Source organism: Dunckerocampus dactyliophorus, chromosome 2 (assembly GCF_027744805.1).
Source record: "Dunckerocampus dactyliophorus isolate RoL2022-P2 chromosome 2, RoL_Ddac_1.1, whole genome shotgun sequence".
NCBI classification, from domain to species: domain Eukaryota; kingdom Metazoa; phylum Chordata; class Actinopteri; order Syngnathiformes; family Syngnathidae; genus Dunckerocampus; species Dunckerocampus dactyliophorus.
Window position 1 is genome coordinate 8,451,004 of NC_072820.1, and position 19,335 is coordinate 8,470,338.

The following is a 19,335-nucleotide window of genomic DNA, read 5'->3' on the forward strand; positions in this document are numbered from 1 at the left end:
ACTCAAATAGCTTTCACAAACAGCCTCCAGGGAACAGGATGTTGCCTCCACTTTGGCTTGACTGCTTACCCCTGTGTGAGTGTGCAAGTTAGGCAAGAGCAACACGGCTGCGCCAGTGGCATTTGAACACAGACAGAACAGGAAGCTGCAGAAATGGTCCTACACCACTCTCTCTGACACACATGCATTAAAGGTGGCCAGAAGAGAGTAGCAGGAGTTTGGAGTTTGGGCTTTCACTGGCTGGAGAGGAAATGGCTTTTTCTCATCTCCTGCAACTGTTTATGGTTCAACTCGACAGTGTGTGTGCATATGCGCTTCAATAAAGCACCTGTTAAAACAAGCTTTAATTGGGAACTGCAACATACACTAAACTAAACCTAAAATAATGTTCCACTTCTACTTGTACACATGTTGACTTGTTCTCCCACGGGATAAATGATCTTGATTAGGGGGACGCTCTCTTAAAAACAATTATACCCACAAGATGCACAAAAGGCTGGTTTTATATAAGCACGCATTTATAAAATAAAAATTGCCCGAACATAAACTACAGTCCGACTTTGTACATGGATACTCACAAGCAGCTTATAGGACCTACAGCCATTTTATTGCCTCTCTGTATAATTTAAACAAACATTCTGGTGGTTCTAGCTGTAAAGCCCAATTTTATAACCTAACACTTCTAGCATCTTCTCATCTGGACACTGCACGTGTTCAGTGAAACAAAGGAGATGAACACAGTGGAACATCATTAATCCGTGCCAGAAGGTCAAACTCGAACCGAATCAATTTTTCCCATAAGAAATAATGTAAATCCAATGAATCTGTTCAAGAAAGCCAAAAATGTTAACACAAAACACGTTTTTATAGCTTTACATGAAGAAAACACTTCAGAATGCATAATGACAAACGAAAGAGATAAATGAACATTTAACATCACGGTTACCTTGACTGAAGATGTGATTGTTGACAGATGTGGCAGCGAGGTCCACTCGGACACCACCTTTGTTTTATACTCTGAGTTATTTACTGAATTTATTTATTTACTTGGTTCATTTATTTATGTGTTTTTCCACATTCTTTGTCAAAATACTGGCACTTGCAACTTTCTTTGGCTCCATTGTCAACTCCTGATGACATCATACATGGGCAACTGAGGTGACTTCCGGTTCCTGTTTCCATGTATTAGAAAGCTAAAATGACGCTAACAAGGTCGTTTTGTGATAAATTAAAAAAAAAAACAAACAAAAAAAAACACACATTAAGAACACAGTTGGGCTCACGCAGTGTATTAATAACATGGCAAGGTGCACGCCATATTGTACGCTAACCAGAAAACAAGATTTTGGTGTAACTTTTTTCTACATTAACCGAAAAACACGTTAACTGGGGCGTATGCTAACTGAGGTTCCACTGTACAGTTGTCCATCGCAATTCAAACATCGCGCCCTCACGGCATCGCGCTTTTCAAAAATAATTCATGATAATTCTTGGCCTAAATTAAGCCTTTTCAAGCATAAAATAGCTAAATGAACTAAAATACAAATGCAAGGCAGAAGAGGCATTCCGTGAAGGTAGGATTCTACATTGGCCACTAGGTATCAGTAATTGTTCGTTGAGACAGGCACTATACATGACCGCCACAACAAGCCATTATTGCAGGTTGACATGATCTCACAACAGGCACAACAACATCATCTACTGTTAGGCCCATAACCCACGACAAGCTCAAACTCAGCTCTGAACCTCGTACGTCACTTCCTGTCGTCCACACATCTGTCCGCCCGCCACAGGTCCCCTAGTGAACACATTTACTGTGACACACACAAGCAGGAGGTTTACTTAAGTCTTAAATTGCTTATTTACTCTTATTATGTCTACCATATTAGGTAATAAGAGTTTAAAGCCATTTAATGCCGCCATTACAATACAATGACGAGACAATAGCCACCGCAGGAAGTACGCTGTCCAGAAAAAACAAACTGCTAAGGTGTGAGTCTATGTTATCTTATTTATATCTAATTTTCTCTGATTATATCTACTATATTGGGTAATGCAAATGCAAAGGGCATGGGTGTTACTGTATGTCTAGAGGGCTCTAATAATGTTAAAAACTGTATTTATAAAATCGCAAACAGGTTTTCTATGCCATAACTACGAAAATATGCCATGTATTAATATTGAATTCTACTTAGTGGAAATTCACTTATCACGGTCAGGTCTAGAACCAATTAACCGCGATAAACGAAGGACGACTGTATATGATAATACTAACATGATTCTTAAAAGGCCTAGTTTAATACAACAAGAAATGATGAATACCTAGTGGCTCCACACAATGAAGAATTTTTATTTTGTACTAACTAATGAGGTTTCCTATTTTGCAATAAATCTTGCCAGTACAGGTTGTATTTTTTTTCCTGATATGTTACTGATTTTCTAGCCATTTTCCATAGCAACCCGATGTAATCTCCTGTATGTTACGATCCTTTAGTCTTTTAAATGTTGCCCAACTTAGTGGAAGTGCAACCCTAATTGGTTTCAATCCCTCTTTAATACCATTCCAAGTTTCAGCCTCTCCATCTCGACTACAACAAAGGCTGTACGAACATTAAGTTTATTTGTCAGGAAAATCATGGCCATAGAAATCATCACTAAAGATCTTAATGCCCGGGATTAGAGCGAGATACTGTCAAAGGGCGAGGAGACCTACAGTAAGCCTAGAGAAGTGGGGGATAAAACACCAAAAGAAGTGACACTGTACTAAAATGGAAAATGGATAAGAATTTAAGATGAGACATGTATTACTTTGCACTTCTACCCCTACCCATAACATCAACAAAATGTTAAAAAGACAGTGCAGCAGGAGCAACTAAATGATATATACACATGCATAAATATAAGACATGATTTTGCAGCTGCACAAAGTCTAAACTCAACACAAAAAAAACTCACTTAAGTTGACTTCCAGCAGAAGCAATCGCAAACAAATCCAATTTTTGGGATTAGAAGGTTTGGCTTTCCATAGTGCTTTTATGCAGTTCTCTGGAATGAGCTCATTACATCTATGATATAAGTAAGTTACCCCTCATTCCTTGACAAGGAAGCATCACATAATTTGCAATTCCAGTCTTGTAAACCAGGCTGAGGATGTGGTTGGGTGAGGTGACGTTAATTACGGAGTGGACAATAACACACATGTAGACTGGATTGCGGAAGGTAGACTTAAAGTCACTGAAAAACTAAAATGACAACTCTGAACTGCCAACAAACACAATTAAAGCTGTTTAGAGGTTGTTAGGACTGTGTACATGTTGGGCAATTTCTAAAAGCCTGTTTGAAAGGAAAATGTATTCCACTTGCCACATCTCTAAATATATCAAAAACTAGACTGGCATTGTGGTACACGATCCGTCCTCTCATTATGCAGGGTATTTTTCATTGTTACAATAATCATGTCCACGTGATGTCAATATATCTTTGGTATTTCATTGACAAAATTTTGATTTGACTACACAGGCATAAAAATCATGTGACTCGCCCGATAGGGAAAAGTAAATCCAATGCGTCTGTGTGGGATGCAATCGAAGCTCAGACCGCTATTGCCTATTAGTAAAGTGTAGGGATGTTAAGTATCTCATTGTAAGCATCCAGTCTAACTTAAAAGAAAACTGTACTTTTGGAATTTTGCCCAGCATCCACATCCTGAAACATGAACACACGCCTTTCCCTTTTCTGTGCGTTCTAGAGAGAGAAAAACAGTTAGCAGGAAGGAGATGATAACGCACGTAATGGGAAACACGTATTTCGACTTATAAAGCCATCTGAGACAACTCAAAAATTGTTCTATGGTTTTATATACATGCTGTTCCCATGCATTAACAGGTACATTCATGATAACATGCAATATTTACAGGATTTTGCCACATTTTGGTCATTTTAAGCATTACCGAAACTTCTTTTCTGTGCGCATTGATGTCAGATAGGAACTAACGTACTTCCATCAACAACAACAGCATAGAAAGCGTGTTTATGTTTGCAACTACTAATCTTGGCAGACTTCACGAGAGCCTCCGCCGACGACAACTTTTAGACAAATGAAGATCCAGAACCTTATCTTTTTGAGCCTGACTATACGAAGGATGAGCTACAGTTTTTAGAAGCTGAGCCTGCAAGAAGGGAGAGTAGAGCATCGAAGCAGACGGGGGGGGGGGGGGGGGGGGCACAGAGTGAGGACCGGCATGATTTTGTGGTGTAAATGTGGCGCTTGCCAATGGAGTGTTGTGTCTGCTGGAGTTGGAGTGTCTGCTGCACTGAGTGGCATACAGTGCTACCATTGATGGAAAGGCTTCATGTACTGTATATGGCAAGGAGGACATTCTTTGAAAAAATTGCATTACAACGAACGAATAATTCTTAGCGCTAATAAACCTTGCAAGGGTAGAAACTTTTTCTACCTACCTAAAATCAACTGGAAGAGACACCCCACGCCAGCTGGAAGACTGTCATCGAGTAAGTCACTGTGTTAACGATTCGGATACATAGAGCACACAGTGCTTGATATCACAGCTATATACTCAATCCATCTCGCAGTGTACAAATAAAACATGGAACGTGGGCTAATACAGATAATTTGGTTGTCTATTCGTAGTTGTTCATATGCTTGTTTCTTGTTTCCCAGGCAGATTGGTGTCCTGTAGCATTGTTTTGGAGAGGGCCAGGTATCTCTTGGCAGTGGCGCGAAGCACTGCGTCACTACTCCACAAAAATAATTATTCGTGTTAGCTGCAACAGTAACAATGTCGCCGTAGCTTGGTTTATATGCAGGTCAGTTACGTAAATAGAATATTGTTGTTGGTATTTTTTGGAGGTTTGTTTGTTTGTTTATGGCTTTAGAGTCAAAATAGGTGTGTCCCATTACGTGCATTGTTCGCTCCCACATACTCGCTGTTTTTCTCCTAACAAACGAGTCTGTTTGCCCATGTATCATCCCACGAGTGCCCAAACAAAGCATTCACGCGTGGGTGAATCAGTCTCTGAAGAATGGATTATGGTTCTTTTAGAGTTGAGACTATAATAAACAGATCCCAGCTAGGAAATCCTTTAATCACCTTTATTGTGTGTGTGTGTGTGTGTGTGTGTGTGCGGTTTATTTCTTCATAGAATGATGAAAAACTCTGCCTACTTCCTTCCTCCAAATAAGCACTGTGTGCCTGTGCTGATGAGGTGGTCAAGCGCACTGCGTATTTCTGAATGTCATTCTGTGATATTTTTATTCAGTATGGCTGCAAAATAACCCACAATGATGCCAAAAACAGTTGCAAGTGCCAGAACTTTGATAAAGAAGGTGAGAAACACTTGAATTCAATGAAGAACTGATAGCAAATCTCGTCACCGTGTACACCAAGAAGTCCTCAATAAAAAGGTAGTGATGTTATATGTTCATTTATCTATTTCATTTGTCATTTAAATGCATTTCCCTGTTTTTTCTGCATGTAAAACTATAATTATTCTCTATCAAATGTGATTTTTTCACTAGGTGTCTGTAATGGAGTAATTGAATTTTCGTTTTTTTCCTATGGAATACATTTTCGAGGCGCCACTGTATTTGTAAAAGGGTGAAGGTGCAGGTCCGGGTGTAAATGAGCGTAGGCTTGGTAGGCAAGTCATCTTTGAAACACAACACTCTCACTGCTAATCAGTGACATCTGGACCATATGTTAGTCAAGGGGGTTGGTTTGAATCCCATGTTTACAAGTATGTAAATATTTATGAATGCATGTATGTATCTATTTTTGACTTCTGCACAGATGTTAGATTTTAAATATTAGTTACAAAAAACATTTCAGCCAAAATGACATTGCCTGCAAAAACGCAAATTTTTATATTAATGGGGGGGTGACAACATATTGAGTGATATGGTACTTATGAGATGTTATAAATAGACAAGTAGCAGCTTCCTCAAAATATCTGGTAAGTACCATATTTCTTGAATTGTCTATCCATCTGTTACCTTCTAGGCCGGTGGGGAGCATGGAGAGCTCTTGTAAACAAACTGGGGTGAAAGAACACCAATGTTCCACCTTCAAACCATGCGTTTACGGCTTGCTGTATTCCCTTCACTGGCTCTCCTTGAAAAATATCACTGTGTATACAAACAACTGACAGGTTGCATGAACCATGACTGTACACCGAGGGTAAGGTTCCAATCAAAATTAGAGACAAGATATTCAGCAAAAACACGTTTGAGTATCGCATGGAACTGAGCAATCAACCTGGCTGTGGCATACATGCAGCAATGGGAAAACCATCTACAGTGTAGATGTAATATGCAAAGTAGGTACAGAAAAGCCATGAGAAGGAGCTGCTCATATGTAGCTTCTCTAATCTAAATAAGCCGTGTGAGTGTGAGTGTGTGTGTCCAAGACACTGAATAAAAGATTTAGCAATTGCCTCACAGATTCCTATTCTGCTCATCCAGCCTAGACCACGCCGTGGGCACCTGGCAAGCCACAAAAGCACAGCAGAGTCAAGTTCACTGACCAGAGGCTAAGTGAGGGGATGCTTCGTACCAAGCACTGTTCTTTAAAAAAGAACAAATAGGGACTATACATGCTTTCATAGGCACTGTGCAGAGTGAAAAGGCCCTACATCCCCTGCAGCTGTTGTTTTACAGGTTTTGCACAGAAAAACCTAGAAAATGGACTGACATAAAACAGTGCAAAGTTACATGAAGTACAGCAACTGGATGAATGCTTGCTGCCATTTGGCTGGGAGTCATCTTTATTCTTTCTAAAGTAATCCTAAACCAAATGCCCTTCTGACCGTTACTAATATATTTTATTTGATTGAAGCAAAAATGCAGTTATGCATGGCTGCTAGAAATGTGCCAGCGAGAGCACAAAGGACACACGTCCATACGCACACAATAGCATCTCCTCGTGTTTATGTTTCCAATGCATTAGCGAGTGTTAGGTGTGAGTCAGGCTAAATAAAGCCAGGATAACAGTCTTTTAACACGACTACAGTTCCTTTCAAGCTAAGACTCAAAACCCACTTTCAATCATGAACAGAAAGTTGCCGCAGTAACAAGTTTTGTTTTGGAAAAAAAGGTGCTATTCGCTGTATTTTTCAAGGTGAATGTACAGAGCACACAATGAGTGTAACAAAACTTAACTGAATTAAGATTTGACAGGAAATTCTTTTTGTGCAGTTTTTAACGTCCCATTAAAAACATAATTTATGTCTGTACTTCCTTCCTTTAGGCCAGTGGCTCTCAACTGGTTTTGCTGCAGGATCCACCATCACCGGTCAGTGACAAGCGGCGATGCAAATTGCAAAATCTCTTCTACTCAAACATCTATATCTATTTAAAATAGACTAGTATTTGGAACACAACGTGAGCTGCAGCGATGAGTCCCTGTCCTCTCTTTATGGAGCGCTTAAAGAGATATTCTCCAGATATTTGCTACTGTGTGTTGGACTGACCCACTCGATGTCATGTCTAACAAAGACAATGTCAATGTCTTGACAAAGTTGCCCATAAACATGGCACGCACCCCATGGCGGCGTAGTAAGCAAATAGCACAGACAAGAACACAAGGCGCATTCACGGACATTGTGTCATTATACTGTATATAATTCCCTATGTTCTCGAGTGCTGCTGGTTTTGCTGTGATTATGACAATTTCCTGTGAATTTTATTTCATATTGGTGAAGTTATCACTTACTTATGATTTTATTTTATATTATTGAAGTATTTCAATTGCTATTCTGTTCAACGTGCGCGTTCCTTTTTAAAGCACAGACATCATTTCAAAAGTACCAATTTGGCACTGGTATCGGACAATATGTAAATGATACCAAACCCTAATGGTGCGATAAGTAAAATGCTGTGACCGAGAACATTTTTAAAAAGGTCCTTAAAATCAATTATAGCGGAAACACCTGGTGATGTTGATATATCGCTCTATTATAACTCTATGCTATGTTTTAAAAAAAAAATACTAAATTATCCAGTACAGCCATCAAATAAGTCTCCAGGTATGACAATAATTCTTGCACGTCAGGTTTCTTCTACAGTCGTCATGATATACAAGCAAACCTGATGTTTAAACTCTTGAAACATTCTTGTTCCGTCGATCAAAGACTACTGACTTGAACGCCAGAGGCCAGATCCATTGGCCTTTCCACTGTCCTCTCTTTCTGATGTATCAGAATCAACAGGCTACTACCAAAGTCTGGAAGGCCATCAAGTAAACAACCAAGATATTTTGCTCCATTTGACTTTATTATCCATTTTACTTCCCATCATTATATGTTTTTATAAACCAGAACGCTCAATCCCAAAGACGTATTTACAAGTCTTTTACGTTTTTTTGCACAAGAGGCAAATAGAGATGATGACGCAACTGTACACTAAAAGAGGTCACTGTTAGATCCGTCATAAAAACGGCCACAAGGTGGCAGAAGTGCATTTGATAGGAGCTCAGCATGGATCTTTTGCATGTAAAAACACACCACAGCAAGGAAGAAGTGAGAGAACCAGTTGAGTTGGTTGAGTGTACAGTGCAGAAAGCTACGCATTGTTGGAAAATTTTAACACACACACACACACACACAGTTTAGTGCCAAATGTGAAAATTGTGAACAATGCATTAGATATTTGTGCTGTCATAAAAGAAAAAAAAGTGTCATAGTGGAGGCTATGCTTGAAATGTATCTTTTCATAAAAAGCTCTTTTCCTGCTGTTTTAGTCGGGAACTGATATTTTCCTGAAACTTACCTATGTTCTACTGCTGATTACAGAACAAAAAAAGGGCAGAAACAAACTTTTTCCTGATGAAAGACGAGACTAATCTTTCTTTTGGTAGGTTCCATGTTTATATAGCCATAGCACACAATATTCTGTGTGCCTTGAAAAATCAGTCGAAATAGTTTAAAACTAACACACAACTCTGAACCCCCAACAGCACTTTCTGTTTGCCTGGCACTCAGCTCCCTGAGGGAACACAGTTATAGTAACACACACGAGTAAGAGGCTGTCCTAGCGCTGGTAAACTCAATTCCTTTTACTGACTCAAGTTTTTTTACACTGTATGGAGACTGGCTACTGAGTAAAAAACAATGCTCGACCATCTCTAGTCTGTACTGTATGTCTACTATGTAAGGTAATACGAGTGTAAAGGTGACTATAGGGGTGTCTTGTCTAGAGGGCTTTAATAATGTTAAAAAACATATTTAGAAAGTCGTAAACAGGTTTTCTATGCTCTGACTACAAAAATATTTCATTTATAAATAAGGAATCCTACTTTGCGGAACAATTACTTACCACGGTCAAGTCTGGAACAAATTAACTGCGATAAACAAGGGATCTTATTTCTGTACTGCATAAGTCTTCTTTCACTTTTCAGTATAACTTAAACCACTTCATGTCTTCCCAGCTTTTATGTTAATTATTTTTCCGATACATATACTGAAAATACACTGTGTATTTTTCCCATCATGACTAATGACAACAGTAATAACTGTTGGCCTCTCAAGAGGCGCTCCATGTCACACTTCCTTCCTGGAGTTGTTTCCCCAAATCTGGCTGCTAAATTACAGTAGACTCAACGCAATATCTAACCTAAAAAAGTATATTCTTTCTGGGCATACAGGTCTCTAGATTACTATATTACCTTTCAGGCATGCTTTGGAGTAGAACATGGTCGAGAATGGTCTGATTAACAAAGCCATACATAGTATGTGTTAGTCGTTTTTAAAATGACTTTGGTGACTATAAAATGCTTTAATAGGCCTCCCATTGTCCAGTGAAAAGACTTGAAATAATCCCAGTTGTAGAGGTACTTGGAAGGCTCTACACAAAGAGAAGCTAAAGTGCTTATGAGAGCTTTATGGTGACCATGAATAGGGAGGAGATAAAGCCATTAAAAAGTAACTGTCTAATATATTCCAAGAGATAAGAACACAGTATGGTCAGTCAGAACTTGCTGATTTTGAGCGCTTTTCATAACCTTTTAAAAGCAGAATATCTAAAGAGAAGTATAACATAAAAAAAAAAAAAATTGAACGTCAGCTGTTACCACAGAGAGAAAGGCCTGCACGCTAGCCATTGTTTTTTTTCCCCCTCCTCAACCGTTCCTTCCACATTAAGAATTTAAACCATCTAAAACCTCTCCAACATACGGTTGACATTCATGATGTCCTCTTAAGGATTTCCCAGGGAAGGAATGTACAGAATGTAATCGGAGGTTAGGCTGCTGTGTTTTGCTAAAAAGAGAACACATAACTCAGACACTCAAACAGTTAAACAGCCTAAAACAAATAGAGGTCTTCTGTACAGCAGTATAATTCTGTGGGGTGGAAGTCAGTCAATCAGAAATTATGTGGGGGGGAAAAAAGCTAAATATGAAAGAGTGAAATAGACTCTGTGAAACATCTTCAAGTCTTTTAAATAAGTTCACATAAACTTTAATGTCACACAAAATGTGACAATACACCAAGATTATCGGGTCGATGGTGAGCCAGATCCGCCCGACCAATCGATCCGATCCTAAGAGGGCTCTGAAAGATGATCCTGTCGTTTGAGCTGTGTTAAGAGTGGCAATCACAAGTATTGAACATGATCAATAATTACGATAAGAATCCTGTTCTGTGGGGTCAACAGAGTCCAGATTGCAAGCTTTGGACTGACAAAGCAAGAGCCAATCAGGAACAAATGAAGAATGATGAAGACGGAAGCAAAGAAGTTGTAGCAGTTGAGTTGTAGCAAATACTCGTGTTTGTTTCTTGCAAGCTTTACAACAATCGACTTGATAAAAAATTGCCACTGCTGTACAGTTACCAGATAAGCTAACAGTTCCGTCTCATTATTTATTTTATTTTCCGGTATTTTGGGTACCCTGCAGCGAATTGCTGCCTCTCACAGGTCAGCCAAGGTACTGCATCAGGTCTCTATTGGTGGACAGATTGCTACAGTAAGTGTATGGTGTGCTGTGTTGGTCACATCCCAGTACACTATATACTATAAGAATAACATCACACATGACAGTGTTAGTTATTGATTGGGTTTGCTCTCATTTAAAAAATCTGACATTGTTTTATTTTATCATCCCTAGTAGATGTATGATAAGCAGGGGTGTAGAAGTGAAGGGAAAAGTGGGAATGGTGTACCAGGGCGCCAAGCATGGGGAGGTGGAATCTAAAGTTTTTTAAAGTTTAAATATGTCATCATAAATATTACAATTATAAAATACACTTGTTGTGAAATTTCAATAATGACATTGCTTAAGCAAACTAACACTGCCTGTGACTACCTACTCCCACCTTGCAAAAATGCTAAATGATTCATTCCACCTAATGTCATCAAAGCTTACCTTTATAGTACATTCACACACAGTGCCAGCATTTGGCAACAAGGACGAGGTGATAGAAGACAGGGAGAAAGTTATGTACAGTGTTCCCATGTTTATCGCGGGGGACAGGTTCCCAAAATAACCCGCAATTAGTGGAATCCTTGAAGTAGCCAACTTTATTTGTTTACAGTTATTATATATGTTTTAAGGCTGTAAAACCCCTCACATTACACTTTAAACACCTTTCTCCATTTAAACACACTCAAGTTCAGATTTAGTTTATGGTCAATCTACTAGGTTGGACACAGTAAATCATTAAGTGACTCACGTGTGACCGTGCTTCACCTGGCGCCGTTCGGCTGTAGCGTTTTTGTATGTTAAAACATATTGCTCCTATCGTCGTCGTCCTGCTCGTCTAACTCCTTGAACCGAAGATTCATTTAGCCGGTTAGCTTCTTCTTCTATTGTTTATTGGCGGTTAGCAAGCAGCTCACGCAGTTAGCTGGCGACGGCACAAAGGAGATTGATTGGCAATGGTCTACAGGCAATCAGGACGCCAAACACAATGGACAGGTTCTCCCTTAGCCAATAAGGACTGTTGTGGCTCTATATTTAGCCGGAAATCGTCTAATGTGTGTTCCGAAAATGCTCGTACAGGCACACAAACACACTGAGCCAGGTGGAGCTGCACATGTCTTCAACATGAGTATACAACACCCTCTAATGGTAGCAGTAGTAAATACAATAGCAGACACACAACAGAGCACTGACAGATCGCTCTAATACACCACAAGGACGCAGAAAACAATGTGCATTCAAACGCTGTTAAAAGTGCACTTAAAAAAATCTGCGAAAGGTGAACCGCAATGTAGCGAGGGAACACTGTATACGGTAATTTTCACTTTTGCATTTCATTGCACATAACTGTGGTGCATTCATTGACTGTCAAATGAAGTGCAAAAAAGCTGATTTCAACCAAAATCACGCATTAAATAGTTTTTTTTAGTGCATGTAGACGTACTGAGTGTGAGAGGCTTACAGTATGTACGGGGCCCAGAATTTGGTGCTATGCCACTGATGATAACTACCATCTTTGAGAATAGAAATCAAATGAAAGACTCCAAAATAATCCACCAAGTCCATACTCAAAGCATGCTCACTCACTAGGACATCAGGACACGTAACAAAGACGTGTTTTATAAGTAATGCAAATGCTCCACCGCTATTCATTCATTTTCTATGCCGCTCTATGCTCACGAGGGTCACGGGGGTATGCTGGCAACATGCTAACCACTAAGCCAATGTGCGGCCCTAAAACTAAAAGTAGCTTTTAGGGACATCCTAAAACAAATCGTAGAACTCCTCGAATTTTAAGATTTTTCTTCGGCCTGAAGAGAGCTCCTATGGTGACAAACTGTTAAGAGGAGAAAAGAGAGCATTTAAGAAGCCTAAGAGTGTCTTAAACAGACAAAATGCCTGAAAGCCAGAGAGAAAGGAGAGATATTCTCGGTACGATGAACCACCGTGATAATGTGCAGTGATAATATTTGTGGCTGACGTTGTTGTTCCGTCTTTCTGCCAAATCAAACTGCTTTTTGTAAGGATCCCAGCAATCACAGGAATTGCTGATCGTGGAGTGTGCATCCACCACTGATATCAAATACTTGTATATTATGTGGTAAAATTACTAGCATGTAAACATACACAAATGAATATAATCGGCATGTGAATGATGTCTGTTGAACTGGTATGTGTACAGAACTTAAGAATGTGCGACACAGTAATAGAGAGTAGATGAGTGTGACTTTACAAATCACAATATCAGCAATGAAGTTCTTACCAGTCTCTCCTTGAAGACCATCTGTCGAAGCCACTTGAAGTCCAGTGGTTTGAAAGCAGAAAAAACAAAAAGCGAGTCCTTTTCATAATGTTCAGGCTTCTGAATAGCTCCCTCTGGATAGGTAATTCTCATTGTAGTTTTGGTCCCTACGTCCTTGCTGTAACCAGCCACCGGGGCTTCATTCAACCTGCAATAAAGTGAATGAAATGGGTTTCAGAAATAATGTAATGAGTGCCAATCCTAATCCTAATTAACAACAAATTGAGAACTTTACACTCACCACCTGCGCATGGCTGTTTTTAATCAGTAAGATTCATGTGTTCAGTCGTTACTGACTGAGAAAACCCTTGACTTACTTATCGGTCTTACGAGATTAACAGATGATGGGTAAAAATACATCTAACAATTAATTTCACTGTTAATTTTCCAATCGAGGAATTCATCTTTTAAAATAAGAAATCTTTGTGCTACAGTGTCTTCGTCAAAAGCTATGTCTCACCTGACCACAACATCATAGTCATCTATACGGGAACCCAGCGACTTTTCGGAGAGGATGCCTCCATTGCCCACAATAATACATTTTTTACAGCTGAGACTGAAAAGCAAACAGTTTAAGGATTAGTGACCAAGATCAAATGCAGAGACTGACTTCCTTTTGACATCCAAATGAGTATCAAATTACCTGTCCAGCTCATCTCCAAGTCCAAAATTTTTGGTGGTGGTTAAAATGCTGTCTATGATTCTCTCTGCGGAATAAAGAAATGAATGCCATTAATACAAAAACAAACGTATATATGTACACCTGTAAGTTCCTAATAGTCAAAAGTGGTTAACTGCTTCAAAAGAATCAACAAAGTGCCAAGGATTTCACATACAACTACAGGTGGATAAAACTAGGTGGTCTTAAGTTGACTCGGAGCAAAGAACACCTCTCTCCGTTTATTCACTTACAGATAAGGAGTGACAAAATCAACACTCGGAAATAGTGGCGATGGAGCTAATGAAGGAAAAAAGCTGATGTGTGTGTTTTTTTTTTTTTTAAGAATAGTGAACCTGGAAGAAACTGACAAGCAGGATTCCAAAAGGTATGAGGCTGTATGAAGAAACTCTCCCATAAAAACACTTAGAGAGGAATGCTGTTTTCAAACAAGCACATTCTCCCGGTTAAGTGGGAGATATTGAGCTCATCTCCCTGCATGGCGAGAACCCCTGGGATCGCAGGCTGAAGAACGGAGATGTTTAGTCATAGTGTACATTCCTGCCATGTTCAACGTTGTGTTCTGCAAGAGTCATGGTTCCGGCCTCAGATGTTACATATATTACCGCTCCTCCTCGCCATGTTTAGGTGCCTCATACTTGAAATTCTTCCACCCATAATATCATACTAGGTAGTTCCCAGTTGAAATAATGGAAATTATATAATAAAAATTAAAAATAATAATGGCTGTGAAATCTTACAAATTAATCAATCATGATTAAACAGCATTTGGAACGACAGTACATCCCATTTTTTTACTGTCTATTTTATTAAAAGAAAGATAAATGACAGGACACTTGGAATGTCCTGTCCTAAAAATTTTAATCAAGCTAAGAGAGCTAGAAAAACCTAACACCGGCCTCTTTAATAGTAGCAAAACATTTTAATCACACTTTTAACTGTGTTATTATGAGCAATGAGGGATTGCGTCCAAAGACACGGCAATTTAAGTTGAATTCACAGGTTTTCAGTGTATTTTCTGAGATTTAAATGCAACAAATTACTAGTTACGAAGCGCGTGATAATATCCATTTAAAGTCGCCCCTTGTTTATTGAGCTTGACTGGTTCCAGACCCGGCCGTGATAAGTGAATTTCCGCAAAGTAGGATTCAGTATATTGAATGTACCATATATATTGAAATTGAATATTTTTCATAGTTAGAGAATAGGAACGTTGCTTGACTTTCTAAATACAATTTTTACCATTATTAGAGCCCTGTAGACATGGAATAACCCCCCTATGGTCACCTTTACACACCTAATATTCTTTGTTTAGTAGTGACCGAAAGGACAAAATTGCGGGTACAAGCGGCCAAAATGAGTTTTCTTCGTAGGGTGGCTGGGCTCTCCCTTAAAGATAAGGTGAGAAGCGCTGTCATCCGGGATCAACGCCCCCCTGGGGAGGTGTTCAGGGTATGTCCGACTGATAGGAGGCCTTGGGGAGACCCAGGACACGTTGGAGGGACTATGTCTCTCAACTGGCTTGGGAACGCCGACCTCGGATAAGTGGAAGAAGATGGATGGATGAATGAATATTCTTTGCTTACACCACATTGCACAAGCTACAGTACCACTGCAGGGACACAAGAGACAGCTTGCATTTCAAAAACATGCTACAGAGATAACTACTGAGCCTCAAATTTACTTATTCTAAACTTAAGGAAGGGTTTCAAGTGGGGTGGGGGAAAAGGACCAAGTAAGAAGCCAAAAACTTTCCACTTCCACACTGAATGAGAGGAGAATTACTTTTCACTATGCCATATCGGACATGCCATGGCTGACTCCATGCAGTGTTAAGGTAATCTAATGTTATGTCTCATTAAATGTAACATTACTGACACCTCGTGACCAGAATACTACATATAACTTGTCTTTCAATTTTTTTTTTTTTACCAATAATGAGGGATATAATGATATAATGATATAATAATGAGTGTGAGGGATATATATATGGAATTGCACTGCTGTTGATGTGTTCAAGTCAGAATAAAGTCATAAAACAGCGTCACTCTGTGTGACAGTGTGGATGCTACCCTGATGTGCCCCCGTTTGCAGTCATATGGGAGAGGTGTGGCTTGCCATGATGCACATAATCAAATAATTTAGCTGCCGCCATTAACAAGTTCTTTTTGACAGACCTATTAATAATATCATAATAATAAATGGCATCATGGAAAGATGGCTTGTATGGTCCTATCATAAGCGCATTTCTTGAGGGATTTTTTCCCCCCACTCAAGTCAAAAGTTTGGGACAATTTCTACACTAATTAATACAATGAGTGCATAGTAGTCTGCACACGAGGGGCCAAAAAAAACAAAAAAAGTTAGAGTGAATAAGAGCCTCAATCCAGACTGTCAAGACATTATACAACCCGTTCACTTTGGCAAACAAGCCTAATGATTAAACTGCTGAAGGGAAGAGAGCAAAGCAAAAGGCCATTGTTTGGATGTGGTGTCGATGTCTGGCGTCAAGCATCACCCTGAGCAGCATAAACACATCGCTGAGGACCACACCTGAATCCAAGTGGGTGAAAAATGACAAATCTCAATGGGTAGGATTCTCTTTCCAGGAGGATGACATGATAGCTAACTGTTGTAAGTACCCAAAGTAAACATTTCAGTCGAGTATGTCTCGTGGCACAGGCAAAGACTAAAAGCTGTATGTTCACAAAGGGTCTCCACACAACTCTTGAATGACAAAAATCTTTATCATGCAACATATAAACACAGACACACTGCTGGGAAGAGTGCAGCCCAAACAATATAAAAACATCAAGTGATCAAAGAATGGTATTTCATCAGGCTTTCACTGTTGTAAACTTTGACATAACTATAATTGTGATGAAAGAAGTAGTCATTGTTTTAATTCAATCCAACTATGTTGAAGAATATGCAATAATATTGCTGTTGTCTGCGTGACACTTTTCCAAAGTTTGGCACCCATTGTACATGATTTGTTTTGTTGGTTGATTGCAAACTACAGTACTGCAAGTTTATAAACTCTACAACTGTTAAAAATGTATATATACAGTTTATATATGAAGTGTACAGTATATAAACCATGGGTGTCCAAAATGCAGCCCGGGGGCCATTTATGGCCCACAACTGTTCTTTTATTGGCCTTCAGCAAATTCTAAAATAATTAAAGAAAAAAAAAGAGCTGTGATTTTTAAGAGAATAAAGATTAAGAGAAAAAATAAAGTTGAAATATTAAAGACTAAAATATGTATGTCTTTAAAAGTTGCAATATTAAGGAAAAATTGATTGGGTAAAAGTTATAATATTGCGATAAAGTCAGAATATTATGAAAATAAAAACATAATATTACATGATAAAAAGGTATGCAAAAAAAATTCAATATTTGTAAAAAAAAAAAAAAAAAAGCAAGCAAGGAAAAACAAGCAAAAAAGTGTTATGTAAAAAGAAAAAGTTGATACTAATAATACATTTTTGTCACCAATTACACACACGCTGAGATGGCTTTCAAATATCGGCCCCCATTATCAGCCCAGCCGATAATCGGTCGACCACTATCCATCCATCCATCCATTTTCTATACCGCTTCTCCTCTTTAGAGTCGCGGGAGCATGCTGGAGCCTATCCCAGCTTACTTCGAGCGACAGGTGGGGTACACCCTGGACTGGTGGCCAGCCAATCACAGGGCACATATAGACAAACAACCATTCACATTCACGTTCATACCTATGGACAATTTAGAGTCGCCAATTAACCTAACATGCATGGTTTTTTTTGGATGTGGGAGGAAACCAGAGTACCCGGTTGACCACTATTACTGAGTAATTCCAAATGCAACAATGTTCTACATTTGGTTTTAGTATAAACTGTGCTTGTTATTCTCTCACTCAAGTGTGTGCATGCATACTGGCTCCACTCAACGAGAGCACAGGGTTAGCAAACGAGAACGCTGGCTTCTCTGCGTTTCCTGAACTTTTTTTTGCCGTTATGATGGACTATACTAGTAATTGCTTGTTTGTTGATATCCTAAATCCATATTTAAACGATTTGTAGTAGTTCTGAAGTATAGGAGATGTCACGAGATTACAACACGACCAAACCAAGCATCATGGAAAATGTAGTTTTTAGCCATAAATTAGCCAAACCGATGTATAAGCCGCCGGGTTGAAACTTTGAGAAAAAAGTAATTGCTTATACACCGGAATTTATGGTAGTAAGCTGGAACACCGAGTGTGATTGCAAGGTTTATAGTGTGTCTTTCTGTGTAAATATCCCATGTTACAACGTGGATACCTGCAGCTTATAGACATATGTGGCCTATTTATGAACTTTTTTTTTTCTTCAAATTTGCTGGGTGCTGCTTATATTCAGGTGCGCTCAATAGTCCTCAATTTACAGTATATGCAAACCTTTTTTAAAATAATCTTACAAGTGATTAGTTATCAATTAGAGCTGTCAAAGTCTATTTACTGTAGGTGCAAAGTCTAGTCGGCACAATTGTTTTTGACGCACGATTAATGCGCACGTCCAGTTTGACCCTCGGCCCACACCGTAGTTTGAGGAAGTAGTGGTGACTGTGGAGCCACAAGTGGGATCAAATATTGAGCAGAAATGGACAAAGAACAGGGTATTTTGACTGGTAAATTTAGTGTCAAAGCCCTGGCAGATTGCTCTCAAAACAAGACCAAAGTTATTTGAATCTACTGTACTATATCTTATTTACAGTATTATGCATTGTGTAAAACTATGACAGGAACAACATAAAATTTTAAGCAAGAAATGAATACAGACCCACCAGTACGAGCCTGGACTTGTTTTTCCAGAGAGGTTGTGTACCGAACGCCAAATATGCACATTAGCACTCAATAAGGTCAGCAAATCGTACTTTTATGCATTCCCACATAGCATCAGCATTTGGGCGTGGGACAAAGTTGGAAAGTGCGTTCAAACAAAGTGGGACAAAACGGCGCTCACATTAATCATTCAAAAACTGGAAGATTTGTAAATGTATATAATAGTTTATAAAATTATGGCCCATATTTCCAAAATTGATATCCCTTTACATAAAATGTCATGTAGTTATTGTAGTTGCGTATCAAATCATTTACCACAAAGAGATTTACATCCCGACTCATAGATAAAAACTTATTTCTATCTGTAATTAAGTATGATTCATTATGAGTTAACAATGGACAAAATGCAGTTAATCATGATTTAATATTTTTATCGACTGACAGCTCTATCATTACTAAACAATACTGAATGCAATAAATGCCAGTATGACAACACTACTGTACTGTAACATCCTGCTCTGACAGTTAGCCAAAACAATAAAAAAAAAAAACTGTGTGCAAGTCTGTGCATTTCATCAAGCTGCATCATACAACTGGAAAGCAGGAATTTTA

The 19,335-nt window shown here is 38.9% G+C and overlaps 1 protein-coding gene across 6 annotated transcripts in view; it reads right to left on the bottom strand.

Annotated features, from left to right (window-relative positions):
- Positions 1 to 19,335, bottom strand: part of st3gal3b (ST3 beta-galactoside alpha-2,3-sialyltransferase 3b) — a 61,220-nt gene that overhangs the window by 11,374 nt on the left and 30,511 nt on the right. For all 6 annotated transcript variants that reach the window (XM_054754567.1, XM_054754597.1, XM_054754558.1 and 3 more), the window contains 3 exons: positions 13,880 to 13,943; positions 13,697 to 13,792; positions 13,198 to 13,384 (listed from right to left, as the gene is read on the bottom strand). In XM_054754567.1, the coding sequence (XP_054610542.1) occupies positions 13,198 to 13,384; positions 13,697 to 13,792; positions 13,880 to 13,943 (347 nt within the window). The remainder of the gene's footprint in view (positions 1 to 13,197; positions 13,385 to 13,696; positions 13,793 to 13,879; positions 13,944 to 19,335) is intronic.